This window comes from Cavia porcellus, unplaced genomic scaffold, assembly GCF_034190915.1.
Source record: "Cavia porcellus strain 051 isolate PalLab524CR breed Dunkin Hartley unplaced genomic scaffold, mCavPor4.1 scaffold_40, whole genome shotgun sequence".
Lineage (NCBI taxonomy): Eukaryota > Metazoa > Chordata > Mammalia > Rodentia > Caviidae > Cavia > Cavia porcellus.
In genome coordinates this window covers 3681329-3699994 of record NW_026947523.1, presented here as the reverse complement: position 1 = coordinate 3699994, position 18666 = coordinate 3681329, and the positions used below count along the sequence as shown (strand labels likewise).

Here is an 18666-nt window from a genome sequence, read left to right as displayed (position 1 = left end):
TTTTTTTCTCCCAAACATTTAACAAGGCCAACACTATCGTTAGCATACTTGCGGTACAGAGATAGGCAGCAGGCCCAGTGCCTGGCAGCCATCTGTCCACCTCGAAGCAAGCGGGGAAGAGTGGAGCAGCCTCTTCCCGAAAGTGGGTGCTGCGCTCTTTCCCTGCATCTCCAGCAGGAGAGAAGAGGTGAGGAGCAGGGCCCCTGACCCCCTGGGCTTGGGGCATGGAGAGAGGACCACAGACACAGTGACCCTGACCGCCAAAGCGCCTTCCCTATAACCGGGGCTTAGCACAGGGTTTTGGCATTCAGTCTGTGCAGAGTGGGAGTCTTCTCTTTAACAGTGAGTGTCTGCGTGCAGAGGAGAGCTGAAGAAATCATGGAGCTGTCTTAGTTTCCTGTTGCTGCCGTAACAAACTGCCACAGACTCGGGCTAGAAACAACAGAGTTTTTGTTGTTGTTTGCTTTTGTTGTTGGTACTGAGGATCAAATTCATGACCTAATGCTTACCAGGCAGGCTACTGAGCTAAAAAACCTGGTCAACAACAGGGAGTTTTTATCCTATGGCTCTGGAGTTCTAGGTCCACAGTTAGTCCACCGGCCTACAGTCAGAGCATCTGTAGGCCTGTCTCTTTTGAGGGCTCTAGAGAATTCGTATCCATGTCTTGCAGTGGCTGCCCGCGTTCCTTGGCTCAAGGCCCTGTCCTCCATCTTCAGAAGCAGTAGTACTGCTGGGCCTGGCTGGGGTACTCCTGATATCTCCCTACTCCTGAAGGCCGAAGCAGAGAGATTGCAAAGTTTAAGCTCAGCCAGGCAACTCAAGAGTCTTTGCAAGATTCTGTCTCAAAAGTTTGAAGGGGGAGGTGCTGGGGTGTAGCTTAGAGCAGAGGCCTGGGTTTAGTCTCTAGCTATACACACATACATACATGAAGATGCAGTAGTAGTATGGCATCTGACATCTCCCTCTGTCTCTTTTTTTTTGAATCTGATCTTCTTGGGTCTGTTTCATGAGGACTCTCACTAGACGATGACCCAGGATACTCTCTGTCTCGGACCATGGCCATTTAACCATACCTACAGAGATCTTGACACCCATCAATTCAGATTCTGATGCCATTCTGAGAACTCACCTTCGTTCTGACTGGGGGGGCGGAGGTGGTGTCAGACCCCATCACTTACAGGCTCAGATCAGAAGGCTGCTCCCCCTTCCGAGGCCAGGGTGTGCTCCTGCGTGGCTGAGGAGAGCTGGGCCGTTGGTTGAGTCCCCGACCCTCCTCGGGTTTGACGAGTCCCTGGAGCTGCTCACAGAGGAAGGAAGCTGTTTGCTTACTACAAAGGAGGCACCTCACACCATCCCAGTGGGAGACAGACCCATGACAGTGTGGCACTGGGGCCGGCAGGTGCCCTCTCTGGGTGTGCCCCCCACTTTCCTCCAGACTCCCTTGTGTAGGCAGGATTGTTTCAGTCACTGACCACTGGTCATCGAATTCAACCTTTGCCCCTCTTCCCTCCCCTAAGGGGCGCTCGGGCCAGCCCCCCTCTGAGCTCTGCCTGAATTATCTCCTTGGCATGAATGCGGGCAGGATCGGAAGACGCCCCTTTCATTGAGCAAGGTCAAAGGGATTTGGGGGTCTCTGTGACTGTGCCAGGGACCCAAGGCAAAGACCAAATACAGATTCCTTTTTATGCCACATGTCTTTTGCTGTATTGTGCATTTATAGAGGTCCACGGTTTACAACGCGGATTTCTTTGGAGGACCATTCTTTTGCTTCCTACAGTCTGTTTGGCCCCTGCGTCTGTCATACGTGCAAAAATACATTCATCCCGCCCTAAGATTCCCAGAGTCTCAGCCCAGGATAGCATGGCTCCCATTCAGCATGTCCCTAATCTTGTCAGCTCTGGGGTTAGTTAAAAATTCCCGCGATCCCTGTCCACATGTGTACCTGGGAAACCAGGGAGCGAGTGACTGCCCAGGTGTAAGGTGACAGCTGGACAGGCCAGGACAGCAGCGTGGAGGCCGAAGAGGAAAGATCGCGAGTCCAAGTCCCAATCCCTTTGCCCTTCCCTTGCCTTGGCCTCCACGTGCCCTGGGGGATGCAGTTCCGGCAGGGCCTCTTGCCCCTGTGGCAGGGCAGGGTTGCTTTCCTCCAGTCTCTAATGGCACGCCTCTCCTTCCCTCTTGTGCACGCCCTGCAGTCCGGGACCCACATTCCCCGCTGCCACCCCAAGGCACTGTGGGCCTTTCCAGTCCTGTTCTCAGAGTCCTCTTAGCTTTTGTCCCTTGCCAAATTCCAGGGTACTTGTGAGAGCAGCGCCCCACTCCTGCTCCCCTAATCCACAGTAGCTTCCTTTGCTGCTGTAACAAATGCCAAACACTTAATGGTTTAAAACATCGTGCATCGTGCAACTGTTATCCTACAGCTCCGGGATTCCAGAGGTTACAAGGGGTTGGTACGGCTGCGCCCTGCGTTCCCTTCCGGGGCTTGGAGGGAGACCCTTTCCTTGCCTTCCAGCCTCCAGAGGCTGCTGCATTCCTTGGTCAGTGGCTTCGTCCGGCCTGGTGTGGTTTATAAGGACACTTGGATTATACTGGGGCCCTGCATATCCAGGGCAGTCTTCCCACCTCAGGGTGCTTAGCTTGGTCTTCTTTTTGCCGAGGAGGGTGATCCATTCACGCACTTGGGAGATGAGGATGTGGATTTCTCTGGAGGCTGTTACCCTGCCCACCATAGGAACTTTCAGCTGGTGATGTCTACGTCGTGCGTAAATCATCATCTGAATGCAGTTTTAGGAAAGAACATGTCTAATTTTGTGTTTTTAAAACCTGATGCAGGAACTTGGATACAATTGGCGTTGCTGTTGATCTGATTCTTCTGTTTCGTGAGCTGCGCGTGGAGCAGGACGCCCTGCTGACAGGTAAGTCGGGGTGGGGTGGAGAGTAAACTGAGCTCGGCCACATCGTCTGTGTTCCATGAGATGGGGAACTTCGGCAGTGAGGTGTTAGCAGGTCAGAAAGCTGCAGGGACTGAGCTGTGTTTCTTCTCTCCTCCTCCTCCGTTTCCTCCTCTTCTTTTCTTCCTCTTCCCTCTTCCTCTCTTTTTCTTTCATAGTACCGGAGGTTTCAGGATCACGCATGTTAGCTAAGTAATCTATCCCGAGCCTAAGTTTTTTGCTTTGAGACAAGGTCTTGATGACTTGCTCAGATTGGGACTTGGCCTTGTGGTCCTCCTTCTGCTGCCTGCCCGTACCTGGCCTTACGGGTGTCCCCTGCCTGCTCTCCTTGCCGTTACTGTGCAGTCTTCCCGAGTCCCTCCGGCCACCACGTGGTGTCCTAGCCTGGTGCCTGGGGAGCAGTGGTTTATTGCTGGAGTGCTGGAGGCTGGGAACTGAGGCACTGGGTTCGCCGTGCGGTGAGGGCTGCTCTCTGGCTTACAGATGTCACTTTCTTGCTGTGTCCTCACATGGTAGAAAGGTACAGGACAAGAGCCACCCCTGACTTCTTTCTTACAGGGGCGTTTGCCTCAGGATCTAGGCACTTCCCAAGGGCCACTTCTTTCCACCAGGGCACTGGGATTTGATTTGAACACTGAATTTTGGAGCGACACAAACATTCCGACCCCAGGCAAGTCCTAACCAGAATAGGACGGTACGTGGAGGTGGATTTTTAAGGTGGTGATTACACCGAGGATGTTAGAGGCTGTCCTTACGAGAGGAGGGATTGTGATACAGACAGATGCGGAGTAAAGAGCAGGTGAAGATGTAGGGGAAGGCCGCTGTCCCACGCCAAAAAGAGGCCGCAGCAGAGAGTGCTGCTGGTTCCCCTCTCGGAGCTCGTTTGCTCCAGGACTGTGAGGAAACCGCCGTCTGTTGCTGACGGTGCCTGGTCTTTCAGTCGTGTCTGAGCTTCCTAACGCACTGTCTTCTGATAGTTATGCCCGTGACAGGCCCTCCTGGAGGTTTGGGTACGATCCCAACAGTGACCAAAACAGACAAAAATTTCTACCCTCAGGAGCTCACATTCCAGTGTGAGGAGCCAGGTATTAAATCTGTTAAATAAGTTAGGTACAGACAGGGAAGCTAGTTTTGCTCGTTGCTAGCTGTTGATTAAGAGAAACACCAAGCGGCTTAGCTTGAAGAGCTGAAAGATTATGTAGGCTGTTTTGAATGTTTTTAAATCTTCATACTGGGAACATCAACACTTCTTTGGGACAGGGGTTGTTGCAGGAACGTTAAAAACATCAGGGGGTTCTGCATGTGATCTCTTGTCTGAGGAATGGAGAGGTTTTAGGATAAGTCTGAGTTATTTGATACCCAAATCTTAATGCGGATGTCTGGTGAGGGTGCGTATGAGGTGTGATCAGAAACATGGTGAGCCCTGCTGCTGAGTGCCTTGCAGCTGGAAGGCAGCTCATAAAACCGTCACAGAGCGTCCTCACTTCCCGAGTGCACCAGCTGTGACACTGGTGACTTCCGGCTCTTCCCCAAAGTCCAAGTGATCATGAAAGGGAAACGCTTTGAATCTGGTACATCGAAGCGACCAGGACAGGACAGCTGAGGACACGAAAGGGGTTTCCAGAACTTCTTCAGAAAGTGGCAAGAACGTTAGCATACCTGTGTTTAAGGTGAGGGGGAGGATTTGAAAGGAATTAATGGAACTGTGTCTTGTACTGTAATAACTTAAAAAAATTAAGCACTATTTTTTACCGCATCTTATAGGCATAGACTTCGGCACAGTCTTTAATCCCCGCTCTGACTACCTGAGGCTTGGTTACGTTAGTGTGAGTGTGTGTGTTACTCTTGGCGGCGGTGACAGTTAGAGGTGAGTCTCCTTTTACGGGCACGAAACCTGAAGCTCGAGGTGGAGTTGTGTGGCAGAGTGTGCCCAGGATGGCTTAATTTTTCTGTTTTGTGGTTTCTTGGTGTTTTCATTTCAAATTCAGTTTGCCAAAATTCTTGGCTCTTTCTGTTTGGTTTGTAAATCATCCCTTGAGAAATGGTACTTTTAAGAAAATTAATTATGCCAGCTAAGAATTATAAACAGCATCTTTTTCTGAGCAATAGTAGTTTTGTAAGAATTTTCAAGAAATGGACAGGGTATAGGATTTAGTTGTGAAGTGTTTATAAGAAGTTCTGTATCTAGAACGGTTTTTATAGCTCCGTTTGTAATGAAATGGTAGCCTTGGGTACTCAAAGTTGGGGGATTAGAAGTTGACAGCCAAGTCTGTGTTTGACTGTTGGGTGGCGAGGCCACTGCCCCGAGTCTGGGTGGTGGGGTGGGAAGGTTAGGGATGCACCCCATTTTACCACAGCTGGAGAACACCGGAGCGGGGCCTCGGTGGGCAGGAGCCAGGGCCCTCAGTGGGTGTTCCCACATGGAGGAGCAGGGTGGGCATGAGTACGTGCTGTTGGAGCCCCCGACCCCTTTTCCGCAGCGTGGGATCCCACCTGCTCACCTGCACTGGGCTGTCCTCTGGACCCTGCCTCCATCAGCGGCTAGTGGGATCTTTCTGTCACCTGTCTTCTCAGCAGCATCTAAGGCTCTCTGCTGCTTTCTGTCTTAAAAATGTTGGGGCCAGGGATGTGGCCTGGCTGCACAAGCCCCTGCCTGGCAAGTGCGAGGTCATGAGTTTGAGCCCTGGTGTGTGTATGTAGATGCCTTCCTGGATTCCTCACTCTCTTTTCCTGGCCATCCCGAGTCTCCTGTAGAAGATGTGTGTATCCCTGGGTACAACACCCAGTTATGGAATCTTCCTTCTCAGGGGGCTTTCCAGAGAAGCGGGCGGCCCGGGGAAACGTAAAGGGAAGCGCGCCTCGGAGCCAGGCTGCCGTGGAGGAGCGTGCTGCGTGGGGCAGAGAGGGCGAAGCTTAGCGGCCTCGTCTCTGTTATGAGGAGCGCCAGTTGTTACAGGTTAGGTCATTGTGGGCATGCCAGTGTATAAATTAACGTTGGGACAGGTTTTATACTAAAGTGATCCGTGACGTTTCAGTACATTCACCAAACCGCAACCACCACTTCTGCCTCATTAAAAACACTTTGCTACTCCAAGAGGAGACCCTGTTTTCGGTAGGCAGTTGCTGTCCAGGTCCTGCCCGTAGCTCCTGCTGACCAGGGTTCCGCGTTTGTCTCTTTGGACTCGCCCGTTCTGGTTCTGATAGAACAGAACCAGAAGCGAGACGCCTTTGTGCCTGGCGCCTTTCAGCCGCTTGTTGTCGGACTCCTCCTCACCGTACAGATACCCAGGACTTGGCTTCTTTTGGCTGTAAGGCTCCTTGGTGTGGAGGACCACGCTCATCCATTATCCTTTGGTAGAAGGGTGGCTTCGCCTTTGGTGTCACGGTGATGCTGCCGTGCGCCCACGTATTTCTATTTACGCTCCTATTTGCAGTTCCCTTGGCTGTGTGCTTAGACTGGAACTGCTGGATCGGACGATGGCTCTGTCTTTGTCACGTGGAGGTGTGGCTAACCTGTTCCCGAGCAGCCAAGCCTTGTACATTTTCACCATTTCACCAGCTGTGTGTGAGTTTCTTCATCTGCGCCGGACACTTTGCTTTGGATTGCAGTCTTCCGCGTGGGTGTGAACCCAGGAACGCATTGTGGTGGTATTTGCGTTTCCCGGATGGCCAAGGTGTTGGGCATCTGCATGCGCTCACTGGCTACTGAATCTCCCTGGAGAAGTGTCTGTTTATTACTTTGCCTACTTGGCTTAATGGTGCGTTGTTTTATCTTTGGGTTTATGTGTCATTATACATTCCAAATCCTGAGGCTTATCCGTGTCTTGCAGGTCAGTTGGGAGGTTCCCATCTCGACGCTGCTGTTGTAGCCCCTGACGGGGGAGCGCTTCCCTTTATTTCTGTTCCTTAAATCTCTGAGCTGTGTCAGTTCTAAGTCGCTAACCTGGGTCCCCTTGTACTCCTGAGGTGAGGAGAAACATGAAGCTTCAGTTCTTACCATCTTGTTGCAAAACGTACCTTAGTACAATTACTGAATTTTATTTGTAATTCAGCATTGAAATTCGGATTCAGCAAGAACTTTAACTTTTTTTTCACTTTTTATTATTTTATTTATTTTTTGAAACTTTTTTATAGTATATAAGTTTGAAGGTAATACAAACAATCTTATAAAAAAATCTTCTTTATGAAGCGTCCATACCACCTTCCAGTATTTTGTCTGTGAGAACCTTTGGGAGATTTTTAGCAGGGTGACTGTGCCAGTTTTTTTGTTACCATTCTTGAGGTAAGAGCTGTAATTATGTTGTCAAAATAATATTTAGAGTATTATTTTCAGGGAATAATTGCAGTGGGGTGACAAATATATTATTCTCATCAAATTTTATGTAAACACGGCATGAGTTATTTTAATTGGGTTACTGATGTTGTTTTTGGCCTTTATTCTTTCCTAATCTGTAAAAATAGCTTTGGGATTTCTGAGGGGCTTTGTAACTTTTGCAATATTTACATAAAGATCAGTCGATAAGTTGTTTGGAAAAAGTAAACTGTCATTTTACTTGCCTGGAGTTTTCTGGTGTCTAGGGCATCTGTACACCTTTCCCTTTCCAGAACTGTGTTCTTATTCAGAACCCCAGCCTTGATTTGCCTGATGGATAAATGGGTCTGTTGACCTTCAGACCAACTTCTGTTGTTACAGTCACTTGTTGCATGTTAAACTTTACACAGATATGAGTAACAATATTCTAAAGCATTCAGTTAGGAATATTCTTTCAATATATCTTATCTGAAAAAGTTAGTTCTACGATAAACCTTAATATATGCTCATTATAAGCTGATTTTTAAACAGTTACAAAAATAAGACAGGAAGAAAATCATCAGGCTATGAGGAGCAAGTTTTTAGTTGTCTTTCTCAGTGTTATAGTATGAGATGAAGAGATCCCCAGCCCTGTGTTGTGTATTTTTTATTGTGATAGCACCTCGCTAAGTTTCTAGGTTGCCCAGGCAGGGCAGGCTGGCTCAAACTTGATTTCTGTCTCCTGCTCCTCCTCTGCCTCTTTTTCCTCCTCTTCCTCCTCCTCCTTTTTTTTCTTTTCCCAGATGAGGTCTTGCCGTGGTCCAGGAGCTCCCTGTGTAGTCCCTGGCTTGTTATGCGGCGCGCCTTCCCTGGCCTCCGGCTGGCTGTGAGCTCCTGCAGTTCATAGGAGGGGAGGACGCGGCCTGCTCGCAGGTCTTTGCCCTGGCTCCTCCTTCAGTCGCAGCTGGTGAAGCCCCACTGCCGCCCTGGTCCGGGGACCTGCTTGCTGCTGTGCGGTGCCTGCCTGGTGCTCACCCCTCGCCCTTCCCTCCGTTCTCTGGGTCTGAGGTTGGGGTGTCCGTTTCTCCTCCGCCTCTGTGTCGACCTCAGCGCCGCTCTTCAGTTACTCCGGATGGCACGTTTTCTTTGCTGAAGTAGCGGGTTCTGTGAGCCTGGCTTGGTCCTGCCTGCCTTAGCTCCGGCTTGCTGTGTCCTAGGGCGTGCTTGGTGCTGCTTCTCCTAGGGTTCCTCCCTCCCAGTCACCCACGGTGCCAGCCAGCAGGGGACGGGGCAGAAACTGCAGCACGCCAGGACAGGGAAGGCTTGAGGTAAAGAATGACTGTCACAGGCATGGACCAAGGGCTTGACTTGCAAGAGCCAACGAGAAAGCTGAATCCCAGGAATCCCAGATCTGACCAGTAGCCCCACCCCAGCGGAGATGGAGCGTCCTGTCCTCCCCTGGGGCTTGGAGAGGGAGCTGGGTGGTGGGGGAGTCCTGGGAGTAGAGCTGGGGACTTGCCGGGAGACCCCCTTGGAGGCAGGGGCTCTGGCTGCAGGACTTCCCCAGGGAGTCGTGGCTGCGCTGCTGGCGCTGTGCTGCAGGGGCTGGGCTGGAGATGCTGTGCCCCTGGCCTGGGGCAGAGGAGGGTGCCAGTCTGGGAGGAGCAGACCCTGCCGCAGTGCCTGGCAGGGCCCCCCAGGGGCTTCCCGTGGCACGGCCTTTGAAGACACGCCTTTATTGTCACAGAACAGACAGCGAAAGTTTATTTGGCTCTGAAAAGCAAAATTGCGAACTGGTAGCCACTCAGAAGTATCTTAATGCGTGCTGTGGAACAGCTCCTGGAATCTTGTGCATATTAGGGGCTTCAGCGAACCTTTGGTCCCCGCTGCTTTCCAGCCGTAGCATTTTCTGACTTTTAAGTTGTGCCAGTCTGGCCCGTGTGGCGGTGAACTTTCCCAGTCTTCTGAGCACCCTTTCACATGTATTTTTTGTGTTTTGGTTCTTATTTTATGTATTTTTTTTTTGGTGCGTCACTTTACCACTTTTCTGTTGGCTTATCGGATTTTTAAAATGATTTTCTGGACGTCCTCTTAATGTTTAGTGGTATGCGTCAATGGCATGAATTCCATGTATCTTTTCCTGGTCTGCAGCTAGTTTTCTTCTGTTTTTATTCTCACTGTGGCAAATTTGAGAAAAAGTTCATGTTACGATGCTGCCAAAATTAATATAGTCCCGTTTATAAATATTTTAAAAATGGGTGCTATTTTATTTCATCTTGTTTAGAAGTCTTTCCCGAGTGCAGGTCAGTACTTGGAGCAGGATTTTCTGTGGGTTCAGTGTTCCTTTTCCACGCTGACACCCAGATGGCTTCGTGAGGCGCTGTCCGCCTCTGTCCTGGACCCTGAGTCAGCTCTCGTGGTGTTCCGCTGCTCCGTGTGTCTCAGCCCCAGCCCTGCATGGCCTCCCCTGTGACTGCTTACTGGCGTGTGAGCACGGATCGCCTCACCTTGTTACTTTTCAGCCCTGCCTTAGCTGTTGTTAGCCCTCGCATGCTCACGTGAATTTTAGAATGGTCTCATCCGATAACGCACGAGTGTCCGTGTGCCTCTGGTATGTGAAATCACACACGCTCATGCACACATACCTTTTTTGAGATCCGGATGGGTTTGCATTTAATCTCTAGGTAAAATGGAATCCTCTGTGAACTTGGTCTAATTCTTCACTTAATTTTGCTTTAATGTTTCTCAGTTACGTTTCGTGCTTTCTTCCATGGTGGTATTATAGCTCACTTTTAGTTGTAGATTTGAACCTTGGATAAAGGGTCTCTTCTTGGTTTTATTGTTTGTTCCTGCACACAGAAATGCTATGGAGTTTTTAATACCTTAACTCTGTGTCTAGCAATTTTTATGTTTTCTTACCAATGCAGATAGCTTATATGTTTAAAAATGTTTTCTACTACCAATGTTTTAATCTCATGTGAGGGGCAAATGTGACAGTTTTGATTTATTCTTTTTCAGTTCCTAGATCTTTCATTTGTCTTGCTGGCTGGGATTTTCAGTACAGTGTTGGCTGGAAATGGTGATGCCCTTACCGCAGTCCCCCAGAGGAGTTTTCTCTCAGCCCGTGGCCGTGAATTAGCCTATGTGCTGTAGTTGAGAGTGTGTGTGTGTGTGTGTGGTTGATACCTAGTCTTAGGTCAGAGAAGTTTCCTTGTGATCTTTGGTGACTAGGAATTTTGTGTTTTGTTTTGTTTTTCATTATGACCAGGTATTACATTTTATCAACTATGTTTTCTGCACTGTTTGCGATGGTTGTAAGATTTTCATCCTTTATGAACAGTTAATGTGGTCACTGTACACTTTGACTTTCTAATGTTAAAGCAGCTTTCAGTGCAAGTATAAAGTTCATGTCATCATTTTTTGTGTTACTGCGTTTATTTTCTTAGTAGATTGTTAAGCTTCATAAAACCACTTTGGAATCTACTCTCCTGTCCTGTAGAGTTGTGTAAAATTGAGTTAGTAGGAACTGGCCAGTGTGGTCACCTGGGTTAGCGGTTTCTTTGTGAAAAGTTTTGACTGCTGATTGAGATTTCCTAATGGGTTCGGGACTCTTCAGTATTTTCTGAACAGTTTTTGTTCATTGTATTCCAGGGTTTTGTGAATTCTTTTCTGTCCATATGGGTTAGTTAGAAGTATGTCTCTTGGCTTTTAGGTATATGGATTTTCTGATTATTTTGGGGATTTTACATCTAGCATAGTCACTATTGCAAAGTCAGTCCTTTAAAATTTGTTTCGAGTTTGTTACACTACATTATGTAGTGAAGTGTTTTGTGGCTTGCTCTGTCTCGAGAAGACTTGGGATTCTGCAGGGTTTTGTGTTAATGTTAAATTTTCTTTTCTGTTCATCAGATTCATATGTAATTATTAATGGAGCTTCTGCTAAGCCTAAGGTACCATTTTTGACTTATAGGTTGATGCAATCACAGGACAAACCCTGAATGGAGACCTTTGCTAACTGTGGACCTAATTGTGGAGCCCTGCTGCATAGCGCCCTGGGCCTTGGTTTCCTGCACCCCTGGATAAGGATGAAATCACCAGTGTCAGGGGTGCAGTTCAGAGGGGGTCGGGTGGCGGGAGCACATGGGGGTTCTGTTGGCAGTTGGGGCGCAGGAGCACACTTGTGGTTTCGTTTCCATGCAGCCACCTGACATGGGAGGCTCACATTAGCAGTCCCCCAGGGTGGCTAAAGGGGGCGAAGGGATGAGGCTTCATGGGGTGGCCTGCTGCGTGGGCAACCCTGTCAGCTCCCGTCTTGTCCTCACGCTGGCCCTATAGGCACCCCACACAGCACCCCCAAGAGCTGGTAGGGAAACTGGATCTCTCAAAGGGTTAGACTACTCGCCCAGGTTCACACCAAGTTGGGGATGGAAAGCTGTCCCCAACGACTTCATCTGACTGTTTTATTTTACAGTAAAATAACAGACTCCGTTTTTTAGATTTGCAGCAAAATTGAGAGGAAGGTACAGGGATCTCGTTCCTCTCTCCTCTCCCCGCGTGCCCGCGTGCCCACAGCCTCCTTCACTCTCAGATCCCTCGCCAGGGCTGGCGGTGCATTTGTCCTGATGGTGAGCTCATGTTGTCACATCGTTGTCACCCGAAGCCCATAGTGTATGTTAGGGTCGCTCTCCACGCTGTGCACTCTGTGCGCTTGGGCGGAGGTCTGTACCGGAGAATGCTTTCCCACGTTAACAACTCTGCACCTCCTCAGCCTGGCCCCCTTCGCTCTTTCTGACTCCTGGTGGCCTCGGATTTGTTGGTGTCTTCTTAGTTTTCCCTCTTGCAGAATGCCCCGGGGTTGGAATCCGGTTCCGATTGGCTTGGATTGGTGATGGGTGTCCTCCGAGACTCTTCTGGCCTCGACAGCTCACCTCTTTCTAGTGCAGGATGATACCCCGTTGTCTGCCTGCACCACCGCCATCAAACCATCCCCTGCTGCTCCACTTTTCAGGCTTGGGAATAAAGCCCTAAACATCAGGTGTAGGGTTCTCAGTGGGTGCACATTGTCAGCTCCTGGGTAAATTCCTGGGAGCACAGCTGCAGGATCAGATGGGAAAATACATTTACATTTGTAAGAAATCGCCAAGTTGCTTTGCAGAGTGGCTGCACCGCGCTGCGGTCCTGCCAGCAGTGACAGAGACCTGCTGTAGGTCCACACCTCAAAGCCGGCCTTGGTGACATCCCTGCTCTCGGTTTTGGGCTGGTGTTTTACAGTTTTATTTGTCTTCTTGCAGTTGCTAAAAAAGGTACCTTTTAATTGTCCAGTGTGTGTATTGTTTTCTTTCCTCTTCTGCTTTTGTTAGTTTTTCTTCCGTATATACTTGAGACCATTATATGTTAGGCACATTCCAGTTTAAAATGGTTACAACTTACTGGTAAATTAAGTCATGGTCTAATTACTATTATTTTCATTATGTCTGATTTAGGTCAATGGCTTCATTATCTGGCTGTTACTTGTCCGCTACATTTTTTACCACACTTTAACTTGCAGAAGTTTTATAACTTTATGTTTTAAATATATCTGTTGTAATATCTTTCCTTTTTGTGGGAGAGTTTTTGAGGCAGGATCTCTCTGTGTAGTCCACATTGGTCTTGAACTTTCTAGCTAGCCTTCAACTCATCATCCTGCTCAGCCTCCTGCAGTTATGTTTATTTTAAGTAGCATGTAGTTAGAGTGTTAAGTGTAGCTGTCTTTTAATGGGAGCTCATATGCAGGATGTTGAATGTAATTATAGGTATATTTACATTTCTAGTACTTTTAAAGAAGTTAATTAATTTGCCTTTGAGAATATGACTTTCATATTTCAGGCATTATTAGTGCCATGCCTAAAGTTTCACTGCGGAGAGAGACCTTTATATTCAAAAGAAACAAACGGAAGCTTGCACTTAGTACCAAGAGCGCCGTGTCTCATTCATGACTGCGTACTGGGGTGTGTAATGGAGACTTTTCTGTTTTTCTTTTCTGCCTTCCCAGCCTTCCGCTGCGGCCTGCAGTTCCTGGGCAACATCGCCTCTCGGAATGAAGACTCACAGTCCATAGTCTGGGTGCACGCGTTCCCCGAGCTGTTCATGTGAGTACTTGGGCAGCCTCTCTCTAACTTTGGAAGGACCGCGTTGCATCCTTCCTTTATATGAATCTGAAGCCAGGCAGAACTGACCTGTGCTAAGGGCACTCAGGACAGCAGCGGTCCTTGGCAGGCGCCGGGGGTGGTGACAGCCGGAGATCGCTGAGTGATGGCCGTGGTCTCTCGTGATCCAGTTGGTGGCTGCAGGTTCGATGTAGTCACACTATGGATGTGAGACCTGGACTAGGCGTCTGTGTCCAACTCAGGAATAAGTCATAGGGTAAGTAGCATTGCTAACAGCACCAGAATTGAGCATAAAGCATTAAACTGTGGGCCGTGATTTCATCCTTTACCTCCTCAGGGTTTACATGCATAGCACGATGCTCTGTGTTAGCAGATTTGGAGAACTGTATGGTGTAAGTAGCCAATTTGCCCATTTAAGATGTAGATACCCAGTTTGTCTCTCACTGTAAGAAATGGGTAACCAGCCTGGGTTAGTGTGAGATGGGGTACCCCCCTCAGTGTCAGTTGATGTGGGGAACCAGTTCACTTTCATGTGAGAAGTGGGTAATCAGTCCACTGGCGGTGTAGGAAATGGCTAAGTGGCCTGTGTCTCAGTGTAAGAAGTGAGTTTTTTGTCCATTTATCTGGCTTGGATTCTGCACCTTTTCCTGGTGATGTACTACTTTTTAAAATTAGCTCTGTTGTTCATAAACAGTTGGGCGTGGGGATCAAAGGTAAGCTCATGACGGAGGCTGGCTTGACAATGGGAAAGGCACCATCTGGAGTGGAAGGCTGAGCTTCTAATCTAGGCCCTGGTGCCCACGAACAGGGCGACGCTGGTGCTGGCACCATGTAAGCAGCACAGCAGTGGCTGTTGTGTAAATGCCCTGAGCTGGGCATTTTCTGGTCAGCGCCCCTGTCCTTCCTGCCACTGTGTGGGTGAGGGCCTGGCCCTGCGTGCGCAGCTTCGGGACCTGAAGCTGATGCTGGTACGTGGCACAGCTGGTTTGTGAGCAGAGCCAGCCGGCGGGATCTGCAACCGCAGCCCCCCTGCTGCCGGCGGGGTGGGTTTCGGGGTGCATCTGAGAAGCAGTGCTTTAGAGCACACAGGTGCTTGAGCGCTTCCTGCCCGCTGAGCCCCCTCTGAGCTGCCTGTGCAGCTGCAGGTGTCCCTGGTGTCTGTACTGTGGGAGCTGTAATTGAACTGAGGCAGAAGGAACGAGGGGTGAGATGCAAGCTCGGGAATAGACGTCACATAATTTTGAGAATTCCTGTCCTAAAATATTTCCGGGGCCAGGGATACCGCTCAGCAGCACAAGCACCTGCCTAGCAAGCATGAGGCTGTGAGTTCGGTCTCCGGTACAAAAAAAAAAAAGTAAAATAGTTTTGATTGCTAACATCTCCCGTGTTTTGATCTATATGGCCAGAATAAGGTAGTAACTTAGGTAAACTTCATTATTCTCTCATGATTCCACGCTTTGGTAGAAAAGGAGCAGGAGAGTGTGCCGTGGTGTAAGAAGTAATCAGGAGGAGGAGAAGCCCAGAGTATAGTGGGAAAACAAAAGAGAGGTTCTTTTGTTTCTTTTTGAATGTGTTGGGAATCGAACTCAGGACCTTGTGCTTGCCAGGCAAGTGAAAGGAGAGGTTCTTGAAGGTTCTTTAAGACAGAGATGTCTTAAAGGTTTAAACTATACTTTTATATTGTCTTTATATTTTTCCTTGCTAAAGCCCTGTGAGATAGCCAGAGAAAGTTTTTTTTTATTGTTTGATGTTTTATAACGAAGCATACTGAGAGGCTTATGTGATTTCATTTTATGCATTTATGAGATAGTCGAATCTGAATCCCAGTTTAGGCAGGTCCTGGTTTCAAGCCAGTGGGTGAGTGCAGTTAATGGCCTGCTTCATTGCGGTCTGTGGAGGACGCCTTCTTCGGAAGAGTGCTAAAGCTCGGGTGGGAAGGCAGCCCAGCGGAGCGCAGGGGCCGTGGTGTACCGACAGTCGGTAAGCCCGCGCTGTCCTGAGGTCGTGGAGCTGCGGGGACGAGCTGGGAGCTGCTGAGACGCTTGACCAGGTTCTGCCCCTGCCGCCGTACCGTGCCGCCCATTCTCCGGCACACCGTTCCTCGTGGCGGTCTTCGAGGCGCTGTTTCTTTGCCCGAGGTTTCTCTGCGTCCCTCCCCTTAGCTGAGCACTGGAGCTGAGCCTGGGCTTGCTGTGCACTGCCAGGCATTCTACCGCGGCTTTTCTGACAAGAACAGGACCGCGGTGTTTTATGAGTGTGATCGTTTTTCTTTTAGTTCAGTGTTATTTTGATTGAGTCCTGAGTCAGCGGCAACTTATGTGACTTTATTTTTATTACTTTTACAGTGAAGTACTTGTTTCAAAACCTTACAAATCTTCTTCAAATCTTTAAAAATACCAGTGTACATCTGAATATCAGTAACCCTCACAAATACTCAGGACTCAATAATCCTTAAAAGTACCAGTACTAAAAACAACACTACTGAATTTGCTAATGGGATGACTGTTATTTATGTGTTACAATCCTGTCTTACGTCGCTGAATTGGCCTAAAAGTCTTCTCTCTTCGTTTGGAAGGTCGTGCTTAAATCATCCGGACAAGAAGATCGTTGCCTACTGCTCGATGATCTTGTTCACGTCGCTCAACGCTGAAAGAATGAAGGAGCTGGAGGAAAACCTCAACATTGCCATTAATGTCATAGAGGCGCACCAGAAGCAGCCGGAGTCCGAGTGGCCGTGAGTACCTTGCTAGATAGGTGCTTGCTTAATGTCATCCTGACTGATCACCTTCCTTTAGAGGCTTTAAATAAAAATTTGAATTATGAGAACAAAATTATAAGTAAACACTTTCTGTGCGGCCAGTGAATTTAGAGAAGATTCTGAGTGGATGCTGAGGAATCTGCAAGAGGGGTGAAGGGAGGCTTGCCTTGGGTCTTACAGGCTAAGGAGATGGTGTATGGTGTGTGGAGGGGAAGGGCACTCTTGGCGTGCAAAACCATGACGTGCAAATGCCTTGGCACCCTGGGGCACACACATCCCACGCGGTGCCCGTGGCACTACTTGGCCTTAGACATCAGAGTCCGGTCTGCACCTGGCACTGCTGGTCACATCACTCTCCACACAGAGCTGGCACATGGCTTCTCCCTGGCTGCTGTGAAGATTTTTGTCTCCCCAGAAGTTAATAATGATGTCTTAGGACTGGGAATGTAGCTCAGTGGTATAAGCACCTGTGTGGCGAGCGTGAGATCCTGAGTTCGATCCCAGGCAGGCACTCCCCCCCACCCCCCAGTATGGATGTCATAGCATGAATTTCTTTGGTTCGTTCTTCCTGGGGTTTCCCCAGCTTCTCAGATCTATAGCTTTTGTCTTTCGTGCAGTTTGGGAGTTTCCAGCCTTTACTCATTTGAATACTTCTCCATCCCTGGGTTCTTTCCTTGGGATTCCATGTCAGGCATGCAGGCGGAGGTGGAGCGGACTGCTGTGACCAGGTAAAACAGCCCCTGGTGGCTTTAGAGTTTGCTCTTTAAGGGGACAGAGATGAGCAGCAGAGGGATCAGTTCCCACCACCCTGGCCCCTCGCACCAGAAGAGGCCGTGTGATTGGCACGTGAATTGCAAGATGCCCATTGCAGAAAGCTGCGTCTGGACTGCACAGGGTGCTCCATGTCCTCAGAGGGCTGGGGTGGAGACCCCCGCCTCGCCTCCTCGGAACAGCATACTTGGGGTCAGCTTCCAAGACAGCCTGCCTGAGCAGGGCGCGCCCCGGATGGAGCTGGGCCTCCGCCCTCTCCCATCTTTTTCCTCTCTGAAGGCGTTCATGCCAGTGATCATTTCCATACAGAAACTGCTTCAGCATCCCGTAATTTAGTGCCTCGTAAGTTTCACTTATCGCAAATTACATCCCACTTTCTCTATGGTTTCTTAATCCTTGGATTTTTCTAGGACTTTGTCTAATTTCCTCAAACCTGTGTTTCCTACATTTCCTTTTAGTGCTGATTTCTAATTTCAGTCCATTGTGCTCGGAGAGCACTTTATATGATTTCATACGTCTGATAGTGGAGAGTTGCTTCCTGGGTCGCTGGCTGGCATGCCGGAAGTGCTGTGTGCTTGCTTGGTGCAGCGCCCTGTGGGCCCCTGCTAAGTCTAGTTGGCACAGTGTTTGGGGCTGCTCTTTCCTTCTCTGTCTAGCTCTGTTCTTTTTTTTTTTTGTAATGCAGTAGAGTTCTGTCCACTGAGGGAAGTAAATTAATGTGTTTTCTTCCTTTGGATCCCTCAGTTTTTGATTCAGTTGTTTTCAGGCTTTGTTGTTAAGTACATATAATTTTATACCCTCTTAATGAACTGACTTTCTCTTATGGAACTCATCCAGATTTGCTGTTTGCATTTTGTAGCCTTCCTGTTTACTTCAGCTCTGGCTTTGTGGCACTATCCTCACTGTGGTGAGTGTGCAGGGTGCCTCAGGCCCCACTTGTGTTTGTAGGTGAGGTTCGAACTTTTTCAGTCTTGGTCTCTTTTGGTGTGAACTGTTATCATTGTGAACATTTCTGAATTGAAAATAACTTACTTTTACTTTTCTGGAAGTTTATTTGTATTTTAATTACCATGTACAAACAGACAAAAGCTGGACTGTGAAAGACGTGTTACAATGCATACACCTTAGAAAGTATCCCTGAGTGTGCGGATGGAAGGTGGGGTGAATCATCACAGTCAGCTTACTCAGAAAAAGTTTTGTTGCTGAATTCTGTTTTATTTGCTAAGTACGACTGTCCATGAGACTGCGCTCCCAGAGGGCGGGGTTCGTATTGCTTGTTATTGCCACAGAGTTCCTGATGTTGCGGAAGCTTTGTGATGGCCGTGCTTCCCCTGGGCCTCAGGACGATCCAAGTCCGTGTGCACCAAAGGGAATTTATTGGCTCACGCAACCAAATGTCCCAGAGTCGTTCAGTTTAGGCGTAGTGGGTCCGGGAGCTGACACGGCGCAGAGTCCTGTCTCCTTCCCTTGTCTGTGGGCTCGTTCTCAGGCATCGTCCTTCTTTCCCTGCTGGCTGTCCCCACTCCGAGATGGCATGGCCCGAGGCTGGTGCTCAGTCCACTGTCCTCTATCATGGCTCATTCCCTGGGTGACCCCACAGCTTGAACTGCCCCTTGGTTTTCCAGATTTGTGTTTGCCGGGTCCCAGCTTCGCACACACGGCTTCCCCATGTGCTTCTAACGGGCTTCTCAAGCGCTTCAGGGCTGCTGCTGCTCTTCGGCTTTCCGGCCCTAAAATCTGCTGTGGTGC

At 49.0% G+C, this 18666-nt stretch overlaps 1 protein-coding gene across 2 annotated transcripts in view; it reads left to right on the top strand.

The window, feature by feature from the left end:
* Positions 1-18666, top strand: part of Atxn10 (ataxin 10) — a 135234-nt gene that overhangs the window by 23881 nt on the left and 92687 nt on the right. For both annotated transcript variants that reach the window (XM_063243710.1, XM_003461317.5), the window contains exons 3-5: positions 2833-2915; positions 13274-13370; positions 15964-16122. In XM_063243710.1, the coding sequence (XP_063099780.1) occupies positions 2833-2915; positions 13274-13370; positions 15964-16122 (339 nt within the window). The remainder of the gene's footprint in view (positions 1-2832; positions 2916-13273; positions 13371-15963; positions 16123-18666) is intronic.